This window comes from Coenobita brevimanus, chromosome 47 (genome assembly GCF_032717465.1).
Source record: "Coenobita brevimanus isolate Jiangsu-jjx chromosome 47, ASM3271746v2, whole genome shotgun sequence".
Classification (NCBI taxonomy): Eukaryota; Metazoa; Arthropoda; class Malacostraca; order Decapoda; family Coenobitidae; genus Coenobita; species Coenobita brevimanus.
The window spans coordinates 3,382,620-3,409,011 of NC_137000.1; the positions used below are offsets into that span (position 1 = coordinate 3,382,620).

General features: G+C 42.3%; 1 protein-coding gene across 1 annotated transcript; it reads right to left on the reverse strand.

The window, feature by feature from the left end:
* Positions 1-8,834: 8,834 nt before the first annotated feature.
* On the reverse strand, positions 8,835-26,207 carry LOC145398979 (putative aldolase class 2 protein PA3430). Its single transcript, XM_080271710.1, has 7 exons — positions 26,190-26,207; positions 16,638-16,789; positions 15,616-15,769; positions 14,393-14,555; positions 11,482-11,616; positions 10,241-10,350; positions 8,835-8,996 (listed from the first exon to the last, which is right to left on the reverse strand). Exons 1-7 carry the CDS (start codon positions 26,205-26,207, stop codon positions 8,835-8,837), a joined length of 894 nt encoding a protein of 297 aa, XP_080127836.1.
* Between the last annotated feature and the right edge of the window lie 185 nt (positions 26,208-26,392).

Sequence of the window (26,392 nt, forward strand, 5' to 3'; positions counted from 1 at the left end):
GTCACGTCACAGGCCGCCGACATCATGAAACTTACGATTTCAGAGGCCCCTACGACATTAGCTCCTTGAATCCGGTGACGTCTTTTCCTCTCTAATCTTTGTATATCAAGGTGATTATCTTTAGCTTAGGAAAGGCTCTTGTGCTGCTGGAGTTAAGCCGGTGAGAAGAGCCTAGCCTAAGATGAACAAAATCGTCAAGAGAAGGCACAAAGTTAAGATGTCAGAGACGTTCCTGGGCTCAGTGGTTTGGTGAAATAGTCCACACAGCGTCAAAGGCCACCATGACATCATATCAAAAGTCCCTGTGACATCGATGACCACTGTGACAACTCATCGAAAGTTCCTGTGACACTGATGGCTACCCTGACATCACATTAAAAGTTCCTGTAACACTGAAGGCCATCGTAACATCGCATCAAGATGTCCGTGCGGCGTCAGTGATCAACATGTTATATATAAAGAAATTACCTCAGAGTTCATCACAGCGTTATGATGTTTAGGAGACTTCAGAGGCCACCGTGACATGACAAGTCCCTGTAATGTCAAAGGCCACTGGGACATCAAAACACCTGTAACGTCAGAAGCCAAAATGGCCTCAAAGTCTTACGATGTCAGGAGATACCTTAGACGTCAGAGGCCGCCATGACTCCAAAGTCCTTGTGATGTCAAAAGACCTTATGATGTCAGAAGCCAGTTACAAAAAAATTATCTGTGATTTCAGAAACTACCTTAGCATCACTCGCCACTGCGACAGCAGAAGTCACCTTGGCATCAAAGACTACCGCGGCATCAACTCCCTTGTAACGTCAGAGGCCACTGTGACATCAGCAAACACGGTGAAGTCCGAGCTTATCATGATAACAAATCCTCTGTAACGTTAGAGGGAAAATAAGATGTCAGAAGGCTGTGACGTTAACCCCGTCAGCAAGAGGACATCATATGGAGTTTATTCTTGCCATTTCCTGACAGGTTCATTCAGCTTTGGAGTTGACACTTGTAATAAAGACAATGAAGGTTATATTAAAACTCTTGAGTTCGAAAACTCACGCCTAAGCTGAAAAAAGCCTCTTAATGCTACAAAAGTAGAATAAGAAATAAGTCATCGAAGTGGAATGGTTAACTGTGTGGCAACAGATGCTTTTTGAAGATCAGGAGTAATTTATAAGGTAAGACATCCAGCAGCATCACAAGCGTCTACATCACAAACCTCTGTGACTTCAAAAGGTTTTCCCGATGTCGAATCCCTGCCACGGGTACAGGGATAAACAGGGTAGTGAAAATATACACGCTTTAGCCATTTAAGCCAGCCGTAGTGGTGTTAATCTTCTTAGTTTCGTTAGTGAGTATTAAGCTCTTATATGAGGATGTCTTTTAGAGTTTATTTGTGTCACCTCGAGACGATTGTATTCAGCTTGGGGAAGCCTTTTAGAAATGGAAGGTTAATTATGGCTTTAATTAACCCCTATATCTCGAAAGGGTTCTTTGGAATATGAATGGAATTTTTTGACGGCTACCTGATTATGATAAAAAGACGTCCTTGGGCTGAAAGTTAGTTTTCCTTCGATGAATAGGTAACTGAACAAACATACACAGTTTATAGAATAGCTGTATGTTCGTCTGACTAATATTATTAAGAGATTAGCAAGTATCGGTAGGCTGCTGTTAGAATTACTGATTTAAGAATGCATTCCTACGAGCCTTGATACTGGCTTTTTGAGAGGGTGTAGTTGAAGAACCTTGCTTGCACTTGCTAACGAAAGCATATAGCATTCTTATGTAGTGATTTATTAGTGCGTTTATGTAACAGCGTAGACAACAAGAACGGCACCTACCCTTTGAGAACATGAAAGGAGTATAGTACAGGAAAATATGCTTAGTTCTTATGTAGTCAGTCTTCTCTCACTAAGGACAGTGGTCAAACTTCTGAAACATAAACCTCGGCTGAAGAGCCCGCCAGCCCTTACTAATAATACATACTTTGCTATCATTGTGTTATTTTCCTTCCCAATATGTTTTACTTTCAGCTACGGGGTGACATACAGCCTTTTTTTTTTTCTGTCTTTCTTTCACTTTAACAGAATAAAATGCGGTAATTATGTATCAGAAAACATCAAGAAACGCTATCCCATTTATGATTTTACCGGCTTGAGTACTGTCGCTGATTCAGCGACGACGCCTCTAAAGAGAACAAACATCTCCCTTCAGTCAACTGTGCACACTGTCTCTTCCTTTCTATCCAGTTCTCTTCTGCTGGAATCAACTGATACAGTAGTCTCTGCTTATCTTATACAAGCACTGATAACTCTGAAACAGCCCTCCTCAGCCCGTCTTTCCCCTACCTTCAATGAGCAGACCTTGATACTGGCTGCTGTTTGATTAACTCTTCACAAAGGACGGCTTTTTGCTTCTGACATTTAATACCCACTTTCTGCGTTAAAAGTTTTGCTTGACTCCTGATTTGTCTATTCATTACGAGATGTGTGAAGTTGACGTTATATTGTGAACAGTACGTACCAGGAACATATTAACATATTAAAGTCTGGATTTCCTGAAGATGATTGTAGTGTGTGAGTATGGAGCACGTTCAACAATATTGTTATGTTTGTGAGATACAATGAGAAGCAGAGTAAAAGTATCTCTTAATGCATATTCGGCCAATCCCCGTTACACAGATAACTTAATTCTGTACAAATGATATTGAAATTATTCATCTTGCAGGAGCTACGTCACATCACTGGGAGAGACTTATGCTTGCCATAAATGTGTGAAGTCTGTTGATAGAGATATTAATGCCTGTGCCGTAAGCTTAAGAGTGTTCAGAGTCGACAGTCGTCATAGTAGATGAAGGCAGTAAGGATACGGTGCGATAATGTAGAAGATGGCTTAGATTAGAGCCTGACTACTGGACGGGGGCCAATAAATCTATTACAGTATTCATTTTTTGCTAAGTCTTAATGTTTTCCTAGAATATGCTCGTGATAATCGATCTTACACCCAGGTCTCCAGATATATTACTTGTGAACAAGGAGAAGGGAAAGCAACCTTTCCGGGGGTCTGACCGACTAGAGTTTTAAACTCCAGTTTTCACATGTGAGCTGGTCGTTCTAACCGATGCATCACCAACACACCCAGCCTCAGTTATTTTGTTCATTCTGTTCTGGGACGCCCACCATTCACAATTTCGATGTAGTGCTGTCTTCAGGGTGACTGAATGATAGTCCAAATGATTTACTGTAACCCAGGAAACTACTGAGACTACTCTGGGTGGTAACCATATGCCTACATAATACTAATGATGTAGGGGGTTAAGGTGTTCCAACCAGTTAAGGCCCATAAGGCTCTGCATGGCAGGGTTATTTGGAGTTTATTACTCACACCAAGTCACTCACAGGCGGGTGAGGCTGGCCATTCTCACCTTAAATGTTGAGAATACGGAGCCGGACCCGACGCTCCTGATGGGGCAGTTAAGGACTGGATGATGGGGGGATGACTGGCCGTGGGTACAACAGTAAACGCATAGAAGTAACAGCAGCAAAGGGAATGTTGGGGCCTCGTGGGTCTGACGTTGGACTATAGTGTGAAGGGAATGAAGTCTTTTAACTCTTTGATGTTAAGATGAATATTTTATTCTATTTTTGTTATCTCTACGCTGCTATACTCATATTCGCTTTAGGATAGACTTTTCGAACTGAAGGGACTGGCTGTGGTCTTCATTAATTTCTTTTCTACTTGGGGGCTCTCCTAACCTCAAGAAAATTATCTGGTAACAACAACAATTAATTATAAACGAGAAAGGGGTCTTGAGATATGGGATGTCTTGAACATCATCAAGACTACACCCACAAAATAATATCAGTTATTTATGCCAGGCAACCTAGTGCACTTCTTTGTTTAGTCAGTACTGATGATCAGCACATTCATTAGCATCTGAATCAATTTTCGCAAGGGGATGCTGAAGAGTGCCAAGATTTTGGTAACTAATGCAGATATCATCATCAGAACATGAGAGGAGAGAGTGACTGCTCATACCAAGTACTGGAACGGGAACCTGGATGTTAATCGACAAGATGGGTCATATTCTGAGTGAAGAAACAACAGACTCCTGTCACACACAGACAAATTATGTACCACACCTCTTACATACACACTCTTTCCCAACTCGACTTAAGGCATCGTGGGAGTTTCCTGGGTGTAACTCTCCATGTGGGGAGATCCGGTCTGACAGTGGACCATATAGAACTACACATTCTTTCACTTTCTTTTTCTTCGTGTGCTCTCATGTGTTCTCACCCTCTAGTTTTTTTTTATGACATATATAGACTCTCACCAACAAAAACAACCACAACAACACAATTTCAACATGCACTTCTTACTCTACTCTCCGAGCGTCTTCCACACCTACACCAGTGCATGAAGCATGTGTGGGTGGCAGGTCATTCTCCAGTGACAGATAGTGGTGTTCCTTCGCCCCTTGGAAGTAATTGTCTCTCAGGAGCCATAAAACACGGCTTAAAAGTGTATAGTAAGGCTATCTCATTGTTAGACTTATGCAAGTAGATGGCTACCACAAAAACAAAAAGCGCTTAGATCAATCTTGTAGGGTATGCAAAAAAAAAAAAGTTCACGAGCACGTTCACTGAATAAAATACCTAATCGGTGAAAGGTATCCATCAGCAAACTGGATAACAAACAAGAATGTAATTGTATTATATTAGTTATGGATGTGTTAACTCGTTTTCTTTAGAACAAAATATTAAAGAAAATGAACATGTGTATCGGTAGCTACTGTAGTTTATGAATATAGCTCGTGACTGTCTTTTCCCTCACATTTTTTTTGTTTTTGTTTTCGGGGGATGCGGAACTCAGTGGTCTGACCTATGTATGAGTTGGCAAAATGGTTTTGACTAAAATATATGATTATAATGGTATTTTTGTTTCCTGTAATAAAGTAGGAAGGGAGTTGAAAGGATAAGAAAGGAACATATGTCTCCCTTATGGCAACTGAACCTCCTTCATGATTCGCAGTGGTATACTTATGACGTGGAGAGCAAACATGCATAACGAAAGTCAGTTGTAATCCTACACGTATAAAGCCGTGAGGAGAAAACTACATTTTGTGGAGGCAGCCTAAAAACTTGTATATTTTCTTCCCTTGATGATATATGATCATTGTAGGGTAATTTCCCACCTTATTTTTTTTTTTTTTTTTTCCTCGGTAACGGCTAGTTGAACTACAGTCCGATGGAAATTTTTTTTTTTGTACCTCCAGGCGATTTTGTTTAGTTCAGGACAGGCTTTCTCATTTGAAGGAGTAAGACTTAGCTTTCATTAATCCCTTCACTGAATAAAACCGTCTGAAGGCAACAAACCGAGAATATACGACAGGATTTAAGGGTTAAGTGATGATGCGAAATTAGGTGAAATCAAAAACAACCTTAAGATCGGTTCACTAACAGATTTAAGTACCTGGGTAGTTTGATAAGTAAGGCTGGAAGTTTGGAGGGTGAAGTGCTTGAAAGGGTACAACAAGGAAGAAAGGTTGCTGTTCCTTGAAGGCAGTGATAAGAAACAGGGAAGTGAGGATGGGAGTGAAAAAGTTATTACATGACAGTATTGTGATACCAATTCTGACGTATGGAAGTGAATCTTGGACGTTGTTGGAGGGACATAAGTCAAGAGTGAGAGCAATGGAAATGAGTTATTTGAGAGGAGCCTGTGGAGTCACATGGAGAGACAGACTGACAAATGAGGATGTGAAGGAGCGTTGTGGTGTGGAAGTGGATGTGATAGGAAGCATTAGGAGAAACACACTGAGGTGGTTTGGCCATGTGGAGCGGATGGAGAGTGAGAGACTGACGAGGAGAGTATATGTGAGTGAGGTGGAGGGGGAGAAAGGGAAAGGAAGGCCAAGGATGAGATAGAGGGATGGAGTGGAGATGTATACGAGAGAGGGGGATGTGAATTGGGAGCTGGGCAGTGAGATGGCTGGGGACAGGGTGATGTGGAGGCGATTTGTTTGTGGCCACCCCGTAGAAGGGATTAAGGCGTCTGGCAATAGATAGATAGATCGAACTACCAAACAACCATACCCTGCTACAAATCTCTTCTGGCTTTCAAAACGCCGGAAAACATACTAACCCAGTAAGGTACCTCTCATCCTGGCTTAAGTCCTCCACCCGTAGTTATTTCACAGCTCGGCTCCACAGCAAACTGACCCACCTTACAGTTATACCCTTCCCCCTGCCTTAAAATAATCCACACTGGGTCACATGCATATCAGCCTAGTCTATATTAACATACTATGAATTTTTGTACATATATTTACCTCTAATGGAGAAAAGATGTTCCAGAGAAGCCATTAGCAACCCCTCACCTCAACAGCTAGGTCTACACTGAACACACCATGAAAAATTTGCTTTGTTTCTCGGACGCCTCTCTGTTCGAGAATTTAAACTTGAACCTAACGCCTAAGCTGCAACTCAACCTGGCGACGAAAGAAAACGAAAGATTGAACCCTAGAATCCTGAAGAAACCGTAAACTTCGACCGTGGGTGGCGAATGATCGACATACCAGCTTTTTCACCTTAACTTGGTCTACTTTCTCGTCCTTTTCTGGCTAATTCAAGTAGTTCAGTGGCAGGAAAGGACGATGCATTGTCACGACATCATTTCCATTGCATCTCGTGACTGGCATAATATTTCATTGTTAATTTCTTACTATAAATCAGCATTCAAGATGGAGATAGGGCAATTTTAGGCCAGGTTAGAGTAAAAAGAGTATGCCAGTCCCCTTCAGACTTAATTCGTGTGGATGCATACAGTGCTAGAGGGCGTTTTCTCTAGTCTGCCGAAGATTCCTAACCCCTTTCGATCAAGGCGATGGCCAGTTGTAGTGAGACTGACGATTAATTTGACTAACAATCACGAAGACCCAGTTTTCCTTCATATCCGAGGCTAACCTAATTTCATGTGACTATCACTAAGGAATTCAACTGTGGGAGTGGCCCATTTCAGCCAGATAAAAACAGACCAACTAAAGCATATTAGATATTTTATATGTTCCTCCGAATTTCTTTAGTTACCCATTAAACATTTTTTATTTTTTTTTATTTTTATGATTCCATCTACTGACGATTTCATTCAGCTTTGGATATACTTCAAACTGGAGGGGTTAGATGGAGCTTTACTACACCCAATCAGTGCGAGAGGCCGTAAGCTGAATTATACCGTCAGGGAGCACCAAGAATAAATTGAAAAGAACGTCACCCGGATTCAAAGGGTTGATGGAGGAATGGGCATTCTTTAGATTATATAATTATTATTACTTTATTATTATCATTATTATATTATTATTACCGTCATCATCATCATCATCATCATCATCATTACAGAGGGCATCTTGGTGACTCTCTGCCAGGCCCTTGCTATTCCCGTTATCACTCGTATACAGGGGGTGGGTGAGATCCACAAAAAGGCAGAAGGAACAACAGTGCATGATCCTTTATTAGCGTGCTGGAATCAGTGTCGTATTCAAAATGGCATAAGAGGCTTCGTAATACCTCTCCCTTGGCGGCGATCTCAGCCTGCCTTATCTACAGTTCACTTCACATTCACTCATACTTCTCCGTCCCATCCTCACATCTTATTCTTGGTCTCCTCTTCCCCCTCTCCCCCTCCGCTTCACTCACATATATTCTCCTAGTCAGGATCACATTGTCCATCCTCTTCACGTGGCCAAACATTTTTCACTTCATCAGGACTCAGTGAAACAAAATATAACACTACTATGCTTTTATTATATTTTAACTGGATTCTTTCAGAGGATATGTGAGTATGTTCATTCAGCATTAAGAACCGTATGCTCCTCAGCTTTGACTTCCAAACATCTCTTCCCTACAAGTCTTTTTCTGCATATGACATGTTAATATTATCTTGGATGATATATTTTACGCAATGTGAATTGGTTTTAAAAAGATGTAAATAGCATAAAACACAATACCGAGCTGCAAGAAACAGGAAATAAGTGCAAGAAATCCCCCAGTGCTTATGAGCATGCTGTCCTGTAAGTTGTAATAGAATATATTAAGAACAATCCCAATGATCTCCAGATATGAAAATGCAGATAAAGAGTTGGTACATCAGAGGTACTGTTGTGCAGCAGAATATAATAAGGCAATATACAATCTGCCTCCACAGTCCTGTCACCTCTCCTGATTTTCTCTCCATGCACTTCGAAAACCAATGTCGTAATCCGCAGCAACTGAGAGTGATGAATTCATTTTACCTCTGCTCAGTGTCATAAGCGTCGTTTGCTGCAGGTCCACCAGACTGAATGTCAAAGTCTAGAGGGGCACGTGAGGCAACAGTAATTTTGATGCCGACTGTACCCTGTTATCTTTTTTTTTTTTTTTTTTTAATCGAAGGAACAATCTTGAGGGCTCCTGGCCTTTGGTTCCTTCTTCCTTGCATTAAAAACATGAATATAGAAATATAACTACATGATATTTCCAGGAACATCCCTTGCGAAAGAAGAATAAATCCACCGATCACAGAAATATCTTTTATTTTATCGATCACAGAAATATCTTTTATTTTATTCTTACCATCTGTTATTTTATAATTTCTCTCTCTCTCTCTCTCTCTCTCTCTCTCTCTCTCTCTCTCTCTCTCTCATTGGGGGAGCTCTCAGTCGAACAAGAAGGCATAACGTCCACTGAGCTTGAGCAAATAATTAGCACCTCTTATATCAACTCCCCCCCTTCTCTCTCTCTCTCTCTCTCTCTCTCTCTCTCTCTCTCTCTCTCTCTCTCTCTCTCTCTCTCTCTCTCTCCAGTTTACGTCTCAAAGCTTGGTTGTGATGTACATAGTCGTCTGTACATGGCGTAGAAGTTGGCATCGGAGTACTTTTTAATATCCCGCCACAAATCATCACAGGTCCTCTTGCACTCCTCCTCTGGTATCAGCTCCACTTCCTTGTTGGTCGACATAGCCAGCACCTGAAGAAGGAACATCAGGTGAAGTGAGAATGTCAGCGAGTTTACACATTTTAATAAGTGAGAGTGCCAGGCAGTTCACTGCTTTAAGTCAAGAGAGAGGGAAGAGGCCAAGAGAGTGCCATGGAGTTTTTCCCTTTAGATTAAAACAGTGTCAGAGAGTTTACAGTTTGAAGGCATGAGAAAGTGCCAAAGCTTACCCTTATCGGTCACACACACACACACACACACACACACACACACACACACACACACACACACACACACACACACACACACACGTAAGCAGAGAGAGAGAGAGAGAGAGAGAGAGAGAGAGAGTTTACTTATTTAAGTCATGGGTGAGTGGCAGACAGTTTATCCTTTGACACACGAAGACGTCCTCTTTGATTTACTGTTGCAACTACCACTTAAATTTATTCACCTCAGGAGGACACAGTGGTAATGGAGGGGTTAATAAATTCTATTTACGCTGTAAGTCAATAGTAAGTGACGGAAAATTAACCAATTTCTGTTTCATTCTTTAATCTCGTACGATTTTCTTCAGTTTGACGATAGACTTTTCAAACGGGAGGGGTTAGATGCGTCTTCATGCAAATCTTTAATACTAAGGTTCTCTCCTGAAATTAAATAATCGCTAACGGTAACAGCGACGAAATAAAAACCACATCATCATAGTAACAGGGTTACTAAGATGCTCTGCAGTGAGACAAGTTTCAGAAGGTTATACTTAGACGATATTTAAATGATATACACTATTAAACATTGTCTCTTTCAGTAGTCATTAGGGAAAACAGATTTATGCCTATCGACTGCACAAGGGTCGTTAAGGCAGATAATCATTACTGGCTTGAGATCTGAGGAGGGTACCTTCTACGTCTCCCCACCTCCCTTCCTTTGTTACATGGTTCCAGTTCTCAACCTCTGTGGAGCTACTTAAGAACAATACTAGAGAGACCAGTTTAACCGAGTTTTCATTAATTTATTTGTTTATTCATTTATTTATTTTTATTCTTTTCCATTTAGTAGCCTACAAGCCGAAACACACTGAGAAACATTGTCGCTGAAGGCCAAGCAGGAATAAGTAGTGTAAAGCAAAGTGAGGTACATTAGCACATACATGATATAAAATTACCCGTAGCTAATAATAAGAATAATGTAGAATGAAGAGAAGTATACAGATCAGTGACTATCAAAGGTATTGTACAGACACACTTCATACATACCCACTTGAGCCACAAACCCACCTGAACCTGCGCCGCTCGTTCAAGGTAGTAGAGGTTGTCGAAAGCCAGGGCCACAGTAGGAGCCACCACAACCACCCCGTGATGACCCATGAAGAGTACGTCCTTGTCTCCTGTAAGTATATTAGATTTTTAGAACGTGTTTAACCTGACAAAGATCCCTAACCTTTTTCAGTTCAGCTGATGCCCAAGTGTAATCAGATGAGAGAGAGGGAGGATCAAATTAGTAGCCAAGGAGACTCATTCCTACCTATTAACTACGGCTCGCCTGATTCCATGCAACCACGACTTTGAATTAAAGTTGTAGCACTGATCCAGTTCCATATGAAAGCAAACCAACTATTGTCATTATAATTACTGTCATCATGGTGGAAAAACAGAATTCTTGTATTACTGTGTTAGCAATTGTATCACCCCGTACTTGCCATTTTAGCTTACATGTGTCGATTTATTTCACCCATCCCTGCTTAGCCTTCATCGACAATGTTCCTCAGAGTGTTGGGGCTTTTTTTTTTTTAATGGTTAATAAAGAATCCCTCCACCTCCCCCGCAATATATATATATATATATATATATATATATATATATATATATATATATATATATATATATATATATATATATGGACTGCAGACTGTACTCTTACAACTAAAGTAAAATATAGCTAGACGATACCTGCATAAAAAAAAAAAAAAAATATCCACTCTCCACAATACTGTATCCCACCACTACAACATCTCACACCAGCGCCCTACAGCACTGTACCAACTCACACCAGCGCACTACACCAATGCACCATCTCACACTAGCGCACTACGCCCGTACAACTCACACCACCAAACTACATCACAATGCCTTACCACTACACAGTCTCACACCAGCGCATTACGCGACTATATCACCGCACACCACCAAACTACATCACTATATCTCACCACTCTATCACCTCACACCACCACACGGCACTACTATACCACTCCACACCATCACACTACACGACTGTAACACCTTACAAAAACACACCACCATTATGTCTAACCACTACACCATCTCACACCAGCGCACCACACCACTATGTCACCTCACATCACCACAAACACCATTATACCTTACCATCGTACTACCTCATACCAGCTCACTACATCACTATGCCCTACCATTACACCACCTCATATTACCCTACATTACCACTATACCCCACCATTACACCACCTCATGCCACTTCACTATACCACTATACCCACCTAATACCTTCCCCAGTCTGCGTCCCTCGTCTATAGCCAGTGCCAAGCCCCTATAATGTTTGTCGTAAGCCACTCGCTGGTAGAACCGAGTCGAGTTCTGGTGCACCATCAGCAGTGTCGGGTCCTTTAGGCAGGCTGGTGGGTAAACAAAAACAGAGAATCAACCATCATCTCAGTTTAAAGATAAAACTATATTCCCTTTTCACTTTAACTTGGACTAAAACTTACATCTCTCCGTCTTGAATACTGAGCTGTAACAAGAGATTAACAACAGATTATGGTAGTAGTCACGAAGAAGTATTATGTAAAAAAAAATGCAGAGCTGTGGTGTTGATCTTATCTGCCACTGAACTACGGAAAATATGCTGTAAAATGGCGAAAATTTGGACCAAGGTAAAGTGAATGAACTATGGTTGCTTTACCTTAACTTGGCCCAGATTTTTGCCCCTTTGAAGCTCAGTTCACGTAGCTCAGTGGCAGAATAAGACAATGTTGTGGCTTTACATCATTTTTTGTAGCATTTCTTCATGACTCGCTTCGTTTTCTAGAGTTAATCTCATGATGTTGAAATGACAATTTTAGATCAAGTTAGAGTAAAAAAGGTGTAGTGGAACATTACCAAAGTCTTAACTCTTCGCTACTTGAACGTCTTTTATTTCGTTCATGGTATCTTCTGTTTTTATTTTTTAAGCTAACGAACGACGGCTAACAGTGAGGGGGAACTTAGGCTGTATCTAACCCCCCACTTGAAGAGCCTTTATATCACTGCTTAGAGACAGCGAGAAGGAAATGAAGATTACGTAATCTGCTTGAAGATCAGGCCAACATAACCATTCCTTATCTCGAAGGGTCTCACTTTTCCATGATGTGCTCACCAAACCATAGGAAGATAGTTCATTCCCATACTGTACGTCGGGAGAATGACAAACAAACTAATGTATTTTTACTTCCCTTGTGAAAGTAACCTATGGTTTTGCTGGACGGACAAGGAATAGAGGTTTGGAGAATCATCTCTTGTTTCTTATGCTTCCCGGAACAATAAATCATGGCTTTCTAAGACTCGCTAAGTAGGAAAAAGATAAACTGAAGGTACCTCTGCTGCATATTATATCTCATATCTCACATCAGTGTTCAGAAGAGTCAATAGCCCTCTCCACCGTATTTTATATTTGCAAAAAATGGCTGCTTTATACAGTGACTTCAGATCAGAACTGATTCACATGTACTGTGAAAGGACTGCCCTGTCTGGTGAGTTTCTCGAGTGTGTAGAAGAGTTTTGTTATTTGGGGGACATGTTATGTGCCGGATATGGGGCTGGGTGGCTAGGGTAAGGAGTGGTTGGAGGAAGTTCGGGAAGCTGTTGCTTCTCCTGACACTGAAAGGGCTGTTCCTCCGTGCTAAGGGATCTTTGTATGCGACATGTGCTTGAAGTGTAATGCTGTATGGTAGTGAGGCCTGGGGTGTAAAGAAAGAGGACATTCGTGGGCTCAAACGTACAGTAATGTCAATGATTAGATGGATACATTGTGCGTCCTTGAATGTGGGGCCGGGGAGGGGGGGATTAGGTTACGATTGAGGGGTTGAGAGGAGGGATGGGACTGGAGTGTATTGGTGAAGTGATAAGGAAGGGCAGATTGAGATGGTTTCAGCATATGGAGAGGATGGAGGATGACAGTCGGGTGCGGAAAGTGAGAAGTGTGAACGTATGGGGTAGGGTTGCGAGAAACAGACCGAAAAAGACCTGGGGAGAGGTCATAGCGTGCGACCTTAGGAATAAGGGACTGAATAAAGAGGCTGTCAGAGATCGGGCAGCGTGAAAAACCGCCATTAGGTGACCAAGGTCAGTGCACGTAAACATGCTGGAGCCAATTATACATAAAACGATACTATACGATACTGTAATGCTCTTCTTTCATTCCGCAAGGCGAATTATCACGTTGCAGGAACGGTTCGGTCACCAGTACCAGTGTCTATCCTGCATCATTTAATCATTCACACCTACACTAACAGACCACTAGGTGAGTTTCTAGAAAGCATTGTTCACGGACAATCATTTGTATGCCATTACCATCAACAAAGCATATAACCTCATTTGCTGAGCACCATAAAATGTAGGTAAAAGCACTGAACCATTAACAACTTAATTTTCATATCCATAATCCAAGGGGATGGGTCTGTTATGATGTGGCAGGGGTAAACCAGTTCTGCTGTCGGGCCCTGCTGTGGATGTCACTGATTGCATTGCGCAGTTGACCCTTGTGCGGTGTGATGCGGTGAGGATCTGTCCGTTCTCCCCTTTGGGGCTAAGATGCAAATGAATGTGTTTGAATGGATGAGTAAATGGAGAGTGAGTCGTCCTGTCTCGGCTACCTCCCTTTCCTTGGGGAAAGCAGCCTAGGTATATAGATAGATAGATAGATAGATAGATAATCCAAAGAAGATATGCATCCGTCAAGAATGCGTCATAATCTTTTTTTTTTTTTTTTTTTTTTTATTAATCAAAAGTTCCCTCCACAACACCATAAAGTTGCTTGATATTTCCACAACAACTTTTCGGAAATCAATATGACTGGAAATTTCCGTACCTGTTTACGGAAAGGCAAATCGGGGGTGATCATGAAGGTCGTGATAAAAGATAAAGCGATAGCAGAGGAATATATTAAACAAACACTTAACAAGGCTGAAAAAATTACTACATTTGATCGAGGAATAGTTGAATTTAAGGAGGAAGATTCGGTGTACAGGTTCCTATGTTAAATGCTGAAATCGAATAATACTTTGGGTTGTGTGTGTGTGTGTGTGTGTGTGTGTGTGTGTGTGTGTGTGTGTGTGTGTGTGTGTGTGTGTGTGCGTGTATTTTTATGTGAATATGCATGAGAGAGAGAGAGAGAGAGAGAGATGCATGACTAACCCAGGGCAGTGGCGTATGGCTGGTGTGTATGCATGACCACCTTAGCGTCTGGGCGTATTTCTCTGATGCCAAGGTGGATGCAGGAGGCGGCGATGTCAGGTTCACCATCACCTCCCACCACTTTGGCCTCCTTGTCCACTTCCAGTAGTCCGCTGGCCGTTACCTGTAAAGGGTGTGAGACTATTTTTAAGTGTTTCTGGTTACGAACAATTCTGTACATGTAAGTATATGCATAGAAGGTAGCACAGACTTAAGGACAGACGTAAACACACACACACACACACACACACACACACACACACACACACACACACACACACACACACACACACACACACATCTAATCGCTAGAGAGGTGACCTACAATCCTAATGGGCCCAGCCTCAAATCCCGGCTGGAGCAGGGAACAGTTTATGGAACTGAATTTTATTAAAAGCAGACTTTACTGTTCTACCAGAAGACAAACGTACATGTAAAACTTCCCCCTCTAATACCAAATACCAGTCCTGTGTGGGAAACCCCAGCCATGTATTCAGTATGGAAGGTGGATAATAGCGCCAAAATGGTGACAGGTGGAGGTGTAAGGTATGTAGGGGGAATACTGGGCCTTGGGAGCAGTGTGTGAAGCCTGTGCGCAAAGTACGTCACAGTAAATAAAAATGTGTGTGTGTGTGTGTGTGTGTGTGTGTGTGTGTGTGTGTGTGTGTGTGTGTGTGTGTGTGTGTGTGTGTGTGTGTGTGTGTGTGTGTGTGTGTGTGTGTGTGTGTGTGTGTGTGTGTGTGTGTGTGTGTGTGTACGCTATGCATAACCACATTCTTCAAGCTACAGTGTTGACTATTTGCACAGATGTAAATATGACCAAGTGGAAGATAATGAGCACCATACGGACAGCGAGGAAAGGGCCGGGGGAGGGTTCTGGTTCTAAGGAAGAAGCGCAGATCCTGATTATACTTGCAACATGCATTTAGGCAAGAGTTGCAATGTGGACATGACGGAACACTGAATGGCCTCGCTCCCTTGTGGTAAATAGAGAGTCTAGACTGTTTTAAGTGTAATGCGTAATGAGGCAAGAACGACCGTATGTGACTGACTTACACTAACTTCTCTCCAGCGCAGTTCGTAATGCGCCAAGAGGGACTAAATAAAATTGACCTAGACTGACCTGGCTCAATTTCAATCCGTAGTGAGGCAAGAGCGACCCTATGGATTTGACCCAGACTAACCTCGTTCCAGTGTAGTCCATATTCTACTACCAGCATCGCCTCTCCTTCGCCATTGGACCGCGGAGCCATAATGCTGAGGTGGTTACAAACACCCTCGTTCAAACCCAGCAAGTCCAGCCCTCGGTATGCTGCAGCCAACTCCAGGCGGGCTGCCCTGTGTGTAGTGGTGGTGATTTAGATTTCTTTCATTTTCCTTCTAACAAAGTGTGTGTGTGTGTGTGTGTGTGTGTGTGTGTGTGTGTGTGTGTGTGTGTGTGTGTGTGTGTGTGTGTGTGTGTGTGTGTGTGTTCTATCTTACTAGCTGCATCTCTGTCTTTTTGTCTTCGATTACCTACGCCTGTGTGTTTTATCTTCTGTTAACTACATCTGTGTAGTCTTGTCTTCCATTAACTACATCTGTGTGTGGTTTGTCCTCTGTTAATTATATGTGTACGTATTTTTGCCCCTGCTAGTTACATCTGTGCGAATTTACTCCTTAAGTAGCTACTTCTACGCTGTGCTCAATCAGGAGGCGATAATCAGATGCATAGACACACATTGCCTTACATGTTCTCCTTCTTCCATCAACTACAGTATCTCACCCCCATTGCTTTGAAGGCATAATTTTCACTCCTATTAACTACTGTCTAGTGTTTATTTACGAGACAGTTATTAAATGCAGGGATCCTTATACACAAAGATGGTCTAGGCAGGCCTGAAATCGGTACACCTCTAAAATAAACAGTTTGTAAATATGTATGAATGATTCTTTTAAATATTGCCTTTCCTCTTCCCTCCCTCCCCCCACACACATGAGTCCCCCTGCTCTGTGTAAGGCGGTTTGTGAAATGATGCCAAAGTCCTGGTGACGATCTGTAGGACTTATAACAATCACCATGCACCTGGCTGCTGTGAGTCTTTGATGTCTTAGTATGTTATGACTGATTAGATGTTATTCAGATGCAAATTGCCTTCTGTTAGCTACTTCCTTGTGCTGTGTATAATTAAGAAACAAGTAATTAGACAAACACACACCACCATACCTGTTTTCTCCCTGAGGACCCTGGGGTACTGTGTACGGAAGCTTATGAATTAATGACAGGGTCCTTGTCACCTGTGTCTGCCTCGTCCCCGCCGCCACCACCTGCCTCATCCCGCCCATCACCAGCCTCCCCGCCTGTAGCATCATGACCATCTGCCAATAAGGAGTCGTTAATTTATTTTCAATTAATGGACCACTCTCAGAACTTGAATATTATACTGTATTGTAGTTACATAATATTCGTCGTCTTAGTTGTGATAGGAGTAAGTCTTTTTGGTTACTAGTTAAACAGATCCTCCAATCTGAGTATACTTTGGCCATTAACTGAGCTGAAAGGAGTTCAGGATTTTTGTCAGGTTAGAAACAACGCGCCATAGTCGGATACTTTAGTCGACTTATTCATTTCGACTACGTCATTGATAGTTTACTTCAATTCTCACTGTAGTGCGCGTACTTTAACCTGAGAAAGGCTCCTAACTCCTCTCAGCTTAGTTTATGGCCAGCTGTAATAAGATTGGAGGATGAATTTGGCTAGTAACTAAAGAGAAGCATTGTTATCTTATAGATAAAGCTTATCAAATTTCTTGCAACAACATGTTAGAATTTGAGTTTTTGGAGCAGTCATGCTCCATCAGATGAAAATATAAAACAGCCATTGACGGTACTATTCAACTGAGGAAGATGCATTTGGTTGTAAAGGGGTTAGCGAAGGCTGCATCTAACCCCTGCAGTTCGAAGTCTCTCCTAAGCTGAGGACGATCGTTTAATAATGGTACGAATATACTGGGAAAAAAAAAAAAACTATGCTATACAGGTAAGACAAACTGGCTAAGAAGAGGAGATAAGATAACCTCCTCAGCCAATGAAAATATAGATAGAATATAGCCATCTGTCGGGTCAAACACCTTGTTGTTAATGTGTTCCCACCCACATCCGGACGTAAAGCAGTTGGACTATAAGCTGAACCTGCACTTCTCTTGCACTCCACCGTCCTACTTTGTGGGGACTGGGAGGGAGTTGAGGGCCACTTATACAGACACTTGAGCCTCCCGGTTACTGACAAATTCATTCCCCTCGATCGGATGATGTATATTCAGTTTTTCAGGCTACCACATCATATTACATAACCTGGGAGAGACCTTCAGTGGTAGCAATAGTAGTAACAATAGTTGTAACAGTAGCAGTAGTGGTTGTGGTGGGGATGGTGGTGGTGGCAGTAGTAGTAGTAGTCGTAGTGGTGGTAGTAGCAGTAGTAGTAGTCGTAGTAGTAGTGGTACTGTAATAGTAGTAGTACTGTAATAGTAGTAATAGTAGTTGTAGTAGTAACAGTAAGTAGTAGTAGTAGTAATGGTAGTAGTAATAATAGTCGTAGTAGTAGTAGTAGTAGTAGTAGTAGTAGTAGTAGTAGTAGTAGTGGTAGTAGTAGTAGGAGCAGCAGCAGTAATAATGAAAATAGTAGGAGGAGGAGGAGTAACGGTAGTGGCAGCCTCAGGCTCATCTGAAACCGGTGGACTGCTGACTGAACTTGCCTTTCTCCGGCAGTTCACCATCCTCCTTTCGGGGATGGGGAGGGAGTTGAGGGATGTTTGTACAGTCGAGCAGCGCCACCACATGAAGGTTTCCCTCTCCAGCACCCTCTAATAGTGAAGAGGGTTACTGATAGCAACAGTACGTATAACCCCTTCAGTTCGAAAAGTCTCCCCAAGTCTGCATAAAACTATCTGGACATAGTAAGATCAAAACAAAATACGGGGTGGTCAAAAAATAGCGCTCCACTGGAAACTCACCTGAGAGTATCATGTCTTGCGGGGTTTGCTAAGTCTGCTGGTGTGGGTGTCGGTGTTGCAGTGGGAGTAGGAATTGAACAAATGATGCAGGACAATTATGATTATAAGATAATGTGCAGGAATAAAAGTAAAAATATGCCAATTTCTTAGTAAATGAAAAAATAATACATTAAACCCTCGTGAGCGGCAACACTCACGCAGACCCAGACTAACCCGGCCAGAGCCTCCTCGTGTCACTTTCCCTTGTGTCCTTACCTCCTGGGTGGTGTGGAAATAAAGTCAAATTTACAATATGTACAATATAATGTAAAAGAAAATAACCAAAATGTATCCTAAAACACCACTGATGAGAGACAGAGAGAGAGAGAGAGGGAGGGGGGCATCGCGCCTATGGAAAACGTGGCACTACTGTACAGAACTTCGTGCCCCACCCTAGCCGCCAGTTTAGATTTGTCCTACCATAATGTTGAGTGAACCGTCCCCTCGTAACACGAGAAAATGCCCGGCAGAGTGGAGAGGAGGAGCGTTTTTTAAAAACCACCCCTCATACGTGAACATGAAAATGTAAAAGCTGGTGTGAGGACTCTTGTAAGCCACGTCGCAGAACAACATGATGCAGACACTTACATAATTCAAGGTCGTTTGCTCACTTCATGTCGAAGAAAGGAATGCTGAAAATTGTCCTCTATGAGTCTTTCACTTTTACCTAGCCTGAAATTGAAATCTCTAGATCCTGAATGATGCATTTTAACAAATGATTAAAACCAGAATTTGATGATAGTCACGAAGAGGAGCTATGGTAGTCATGAAGAGGTGCCAAGGATAGGACCTTAGAGTCGTAACACAGCCTTATTTGGTAATGAGTAACGTAAAATAGGCATTAAAAGGACGAAAATCTGGGCCAGATTCAGGTGAAAGAACCATAGTACCTTAACAGATCAGACAACAGCATCAACCCTCTCACTACGAGGATGTCATTTGTTTTTCATTCTCGGTATCACCAGACTATTTTATTAATCTCAGGAGAGACTTGTCGGACTGGAGGGGTTAGATATTGTCTTAACACCCGCACAGAGTTACTGCTTGAGTTAAATTAAATCGGCATATTAATCTCTTCTCCACAATGCCGAGGTACTAGAGAGGGACGCCTTCCCGTTGTGGCAGTGATATAACCAAGGGGATTCACAGCCCAGTTACACAGACCCCTATCTTCCTCCCAGTACCCCAGGAGGGGGTTGATGAACTGTTAGAGATAAGTAGCTTCAGCCTGCAGTTCATTGGGTTCACGTTACAGATGAACCTGGGGCTACTGCTACTACTACTACTACTACTACTACAACTACATTGACGTCTTTAATCCATTCAGTCCAATGACGTCGTTTTTATTTTATTCTCGTATGATGCGACTAAATTGAGCCCTTTTGTCTCCACTCTCTCATTCCTTACTGTCCTCTTCTGCGCTTCTGTTCTACCTCTCTTCTTGAGATTTCTGTGTTTCTTCCGGGCTTTATTTTCCCTCTACTCCTTAAGTGCCATATACTCATATTATGGCTTGGTGCTAATTCTCCATTATTCCTTCCTTCCTTATATTACTTCCATACGATTTAATTCAGCGTAGCTGAGACCTTTCGAACTAGAGGAGTTAGAGTCAGCCTTTATTACCCTTTGACTTTATTTACCTCTTGACAAGAGTTCCCCCTTCCCTTGCCCAAGCTGAAAAAAATGGTCTGGAGGCAGCAAGAATCGACCAATAAAAGATGACAACGTGCTGAAAGGTTTGCAGTGAAAAAAAAGACGTCTTCTTAGAGAAAGAGTGACTTATAATCTCGTTTATCTATTGAATCTGGTGACATCTATTAACGGCATATTCTTTTGATACCTATACATTCTTGTTCATCCTGGGGGAGGGGGGCGCTGGAGAGGGACGCCTTCACGTGGTGACCCCGATATGGCCAGGTGGCTCCACTGGCTGGTCTTAGACGTCCCTCGGTTCCCTCTCTATCCCCCGAAAAGAGGATAGTGGATTGCGATAGGAGATCTTTCGTCTTCAGTTCACTGGGTTTCCATTCAGATGAGCCTGGGGTTGCATCTACTATTACTGTTCAACTAAGGATAAATCTCTCGTATGTAAAAGGTTAATGAAGACTACATCTAATCCCTCCAATTCGGAAAAGTCTCCCCTGAGATGAATAAAATCGCCTGGTGGTAACAAGAACGAAACGCTTCATTTGAGAGAAGGGGCTGAGTGATGTACAGGATGGTCCATGTGCATTATAGCTCTCCTCACTCACTCCGCCGGGTGATTCTCGTGTGTTGTGGGGACGGCTCAGTCAGGGTTATCAATGTCTGCTTTGTTCATTTCCTACTCACAATACCATACCCACATCCACACCAGCAGATTGAGCACCCCCCAAAATCCACAAGATACTGCCAGGTGACTGAGCTTCTAGAGGAGCGCTATTATGAACCAGACTGTAGATAACGGAGCATTTAGTGTTACGTAAGCGGATTTGATAAGAGCCCGTATTCTCTCTGGCATTCTCGGACCGGTCAGACTGGTAGATAAAGTTCGTCTCCCTTTTGTCCTTGTTCACCTTGTAGTATGTAAATGAGGAGCAGGACGGATATTCAGTTGCTGCAGCTCCCATTCTAAAGAAAGATTGGGACTCAGCAAAAACTGATTGTACATCTAAGTTCTCTGGCTCCTTTGACACTTGAATTAATGTCTGGCGTTGACATACCAGAGCTGTTCCTACCATGAGAAGGTTAACTGTTGTAATATTAAATCTCGAGCTCCCATGACTCAACTAAATAAAATGGTCTGAAGTTACGCGGAATACAGTAAAATACTATGGTTCATTCACTTCAACTTGGCCCAGATTTTCGCATTTTAGCATCTTAGTTCATGTAGCAGAGTGGCTGAAACAGACAATACAGCTTCTCTGCATCCTTTCCATAGCATCCCTTCGTGACTAACATCATATTCTTGTGCTAATCTTTTGCCGAATCTCAGCATTCAGGATAAAGAGATGGGAATTTAAGGCCAAGTCAATGTGAACAGACACTAGCTTTCTCGAGATTAATCGTCATCGAGGTTAAAGTAACACCGCAAACTATGGGAACACCTCTCCTGTTTATGCCGACAACGCAGAGAATCATACGGTTTTCACATTTAAGGTGAAATCATAGGAGGCTAGGAGGAGTGAAACAGGAAACAGTGGTAGTAGACAGTGATACGGTGAAGGCTAGTAGTGTAGGACAGATACAAGACACAGCCGGTGAAACAGAAGATAGTGGTCGAAGGCAGTGATAGGGTGGAGATATGGTTTTCATGTTTAATGCAAACTGAAACTAGTTCATACGTTTAATCCACAAACTCAGTGGCACATAGTGGGACTCGACCTCATGAAAAAAACGTCCCCCGAAACATGAGGCCAATATCAAACCGACCGAGACACAGCGTCCCCCCCCCCCACACCTACCTTTGGCACTGCGCACCACGGCTGTATATACACACTGGTGGCACTGCAGCCCACACCTACACACACCTGACACCTAACAACGCACTGCCGGCTACAGATAGTGAGACAACACTGGACTTGCCAACCTCAGCCAAGTTCGTAATACCGCTAAACTTGCTCCAGCAACGCTAGAATGTTACCATGATAAGACCCACTAGTAAATTGTCGGGAAAAAAAAATACATAAATCTTTAGGATATCACCAATCAATAAAAGACTGGAAAATATCCATAGATATCCTGCAGCTAAGTGACGGCTACCAGAAGAAAGCTCCTTTCCCTAAAACAGGCGAAAAGAAAAAGAAAAACGCTAAGCTGGCAACTATATACAGATTGCAACACACGAATCTGGGTTGTATTCTCGATGGCTTAGGAGGCTTTATAGCATCTCTTCCTTGGCGCATTATCTTGACTAGAGCAATGTCTTATGCAACCTATCTATATCTCTTTCATACCAATATGGAATACATAAATGGCATGCAAGAGTATATTAACGTAACAGATACGGAATTAGCCAGTCAGGAAGAAGTGCTATGAAGCCTCCTTGATAGACGAGAATACAGGGCTTTATCGCCTTATGGTAGCGTGTCCAGTTTGCCCACTTCGGTTCATTAATATTCTTACAAATTTTACGAGATTTCTAATTATTCTCTCTCCCTCCCTCTTTCTCTGTCTATCTGTCTGTCTATCTGACTTTTTTATTTATATATTTTTATTCATTTATTCGTAAAGTCTCTCCCTTTGGCAATTATTATAAACTTTCACGCAGAGTTATTTCGCTTACTGTTTCTTTTTTTTTTTTTTATGCTAGGAAGAAGGAACCAAAGGCCATGAGCCCTCAGTAACAGTTCCCTCCAAGAGAAAAACAAAATACAATAGAGAGCCAAATTCAAGATCCGATCATTTCTAATTCCTTTAAGCTGGAAATAATGTTTTGATTATGAGTGACACGACAAACAAGGGATATCTGACAGGAACTGTGTATCTGTTTATCTATCTATCTATCTGTGGATCGATCGATCTGTCTGTCTGTCTATCTGTCAGCCTATCGATAACCTTAACTGTCTATTGTTATATTTCTGGAAGGGGTGGCCACAAACGAATCGATTCCCTATCACTCTGGCCTTGGCCGGAACTAATCTCACGGTCGGAACTAATCACATGATCGGTACTAACCTCATGGTCAGGACTAATCTAATGGCAGGATCTAATATCACGATCAGAACTAATCTAGCGATCGAAACTAATCTCACCATCGGACTAATTTCATGGCCGGAACTAATCTCGCGGGTGGACCTACTATCAAGGTCAGAACCATTATCACGGCAGGAACTGTTCTCGCGGTCGAAACTAATCTCAAAGTAGGAAGCAAACTCTATCGGAGCATGTCTCACGGCCGGAACTAATATCACTATCAGAACTAATTTTGCAGCCGGGAACAACCTCACTGTCGGAACTAATCACACACACACACACACACACACACACACACACACACACACACACACACACACACACACATATATTATAACACAAACAGTTGGTGTCATGAAAGCATTTTTAAGAAAAGCTTTTCTGATAAAGAACTCCTTCTGCAAACAGAAATGGTATTATTTTTTGTTATAGTGATAGGTGGGGGCGCTCACCATCCACTCACTCGATGTAGTGCTGCTCTCGGGTGTCTGCCCTTTCCTCTCCTCCCTCCATACCTTCCTTCCTCTTCTGTCTTTCTTTACTTCATTCCTTCCTCGTCCTTCTACCTACGGGTGACTTTACAGTCCCTCTTCTGTCTTTCTTTCCTTCATTCTTTCCTATTTCTTCTGCCTGTGGGTGACTCTACACTGAGTGATAAGCCGAATGCTTCCCATACACCAGGAAACCATTTACTACGCTGGGTGGTAACCACATAACCAAATTATGGCGCCTGGTGGTTTAATGGGTAATTACGGCGTTGCAGTGATTGAGCCGATGAAGGTTTATATCCAAAGGGTGGTTGTGGTTATTGCCCACATAATGCCACTCAGGGATGAGTGAGGCTGGTCACTCTCATCTTAAATGTCAGGAACAAATTGCCTAGCCCCGGGCTCCTACGCTCTTCATGGAGCAACGTAGGATTGGATGATGCATGGATGGATGAATGGATCAAGCTGTACTGTTCGCACTGAAGTCAAAGGATTCGAAACTAAATCATCATTATGCCTCCGCCTACCTATGGTGGAGGAGGCATTAAGTGATTGGTCTGTACGTCTGTGTGTGGATGGATGTGTGAGTCTGTAATCCGTAACACTCTTGTAGGCGCAGTATCTTCTGAACCCATTGACGGATTTCCACCAAACTTTTGTCAGTGATGCAATTTGAGGAGACCGTTAAATGATTATGTCAGCTAAGTAAAGGGGTCAAAAGACTATGTCATTTGGGGTCAACTTAATTTATCCTTGTGGGTGTGATATCTCCAGAAGCCCTCTGGATTTCGACCAAACTGTTGTCAGAGATACAATATGAAGGGACGTTGAACTGTTTAGGTCAGCAAGATCAAGGGGGCAAAGGTCAAGGTTATAAAGGGATTGACTTAGTTTATCCTTGTGGGATATGTCCTGGACCCCTCAACGGATTTCAGCCAATCTTTGTCCGTGATACAGTAAGAAGGGATGATGAACTGATTAGGTCTGCAAGGTCATGGAGGTTGTTTGGCGAGTCCTTGCACTAGGTTTGGCAGACCAAGCGACGCTTTGGGTCGACAGCGCGGAGCCTGAGTTCTCGGCATTTAATTTTTCCATGTTTTTTTTTTTTTCAGGTACCCAAAAACCTATATTCAGCTCATGGGAGACCAATTACAATATAGTTAAAGAGAAAACATTCACCCCAAAATTGCCCCTTCCCGTAAATTTATCTAACAATTCACTTTTTGCATTTTAAACACACATTCCAATTTCGCCACTGCTGTCCCTCCTACCCTTATCTTGCTTGGTTTGGCACTGAAGTCTCCCATCACAAATATGTACTGGATTTTATGCTTTTTCATCTGCATACGTTTTCTAGTCACTTCACCATAAGTTCATATTAATAAAAATACCAAGAAGCGGTGCCAAGGCATAGCAAACCGGTCCTCGGCAGTCATTTTAGTGCTGACGTATAAACACAACAGGATATCTAGTCAAAGATGTCACATATCAAATTTGGAGTAAATCGGGTGAAAATTGACGATTGTATGCCCATTTGAAATTTTTGGCCCGACACGCCTGACATTGGCCTCCTACCACTAACTGGAGGGTGACCCCCCCTGATGTAATGAGGCATGTTATAGGATGCAGATTTGAAAGATGCACCTTTGGGTTTTGGTTTCATGTCAATATGACGATTTTGAAAGGAGTCATAGCGAAAAACAATTTTTTTTTTTTTTTTTTTTTTTTTTTTACGTTTTTTGTGTCTACAGCGTGGGCCTTGGCCCAATTTGGAAAATTTAATCAGGTGATAAGAAGGTCATAGCCCTTCATCCCTGTAATTTTAGTCAAAATCGCACCAGTATTTTTCGCGTAAAGTTGTTAACAGACAGACAGACAGACAGACAGACAAACAAACAAACAGACAATCTGGGTGAAAACAATACTCGTCCCCGAGCCCCTCTGGGCTGGTAATAATAATAATAATAATAGGGTCAAAGTGATTATTAAAGACCCTAGGTTACGACTGAGTGGTGAGGAGGAAGAGGAAGAGGAAGCAGGTAGCGAGTGCGAGGGAAGGAGAAGGAAAACACAGATAAAAGAGGAAGAAGAGGAGAACGGCATTAAAAAAAAATGCAAGGAAAGGAGATCAAAGACAAGGAAAAGAGAGGAGGAAGAGACGGAAGTATGTAGGAAGTGCAATGGGAAGAGATGAAAGACAAGGATAAGACGAATGTGTACTGGTCCGATGAGATTAGTTATAGGGACAGAAGGAGGAGGAGGAGGAGGAAGCAAGTAGGAAGTGTGATGGAAGGAGATAAGGATATACAAGGATAAGGGAGGGAAGGAGAAGGAAGAGGGGGAGGATGAAGCAAGCTGAAGTGTGATGGAAGGAGATGAGGATAAACAAGGATAAGACGAAGGTGTACTGGGTCGATGAGATTATGGAATGGGAGAGCTGCCTGCTGATGAGAGGTAGGGCGATGAGGCAGTAGGAGGGTGTGTTCTGCGGGGTGAGGTGGGCTATCCTGTGCCTCTCGCAAACCGGTATAACTTTACCCTGCACCAAGACGCACACTTACTCACCCCCTTTCTCCCAGCCATGACGGACATCACGGAATTGTAAGTCACAGTGTACTCATATCTGTTGATATTGAATGTTTTACTAAAAACTTTATGATCTGATAATGAAACACTAATATTGTAGAATTGTTCTGGAAAAATGTCTAGCATTACATCACAATCTAGGCTACTTTTCTGCAGTTCGGAAAGAAAAAAAAAAGCTAGCA

What these genes read in the sequence shown, in the direction of transcription:
- LOC145398979 (XM_080271710.1), bottom strand. An exon ending in ATGGACTACACTGGAACGAG is followed by an intron (nt 14,556 to 15,615) that starts GTTAGTCTGGGT and finishes CACCCTTTACAG; the next exon opens with GTAACGGCCAGCGGACTACT. An exon ending in AACGAGCGGCGCAGGTTCAG is followed by an intron (nt 8,997 to 10,240) that starts GTGGGTTTGTGG and finishes TTCCTTCTTCAG; the next exon opens with GTGCTGGCTATGTCGACCAA.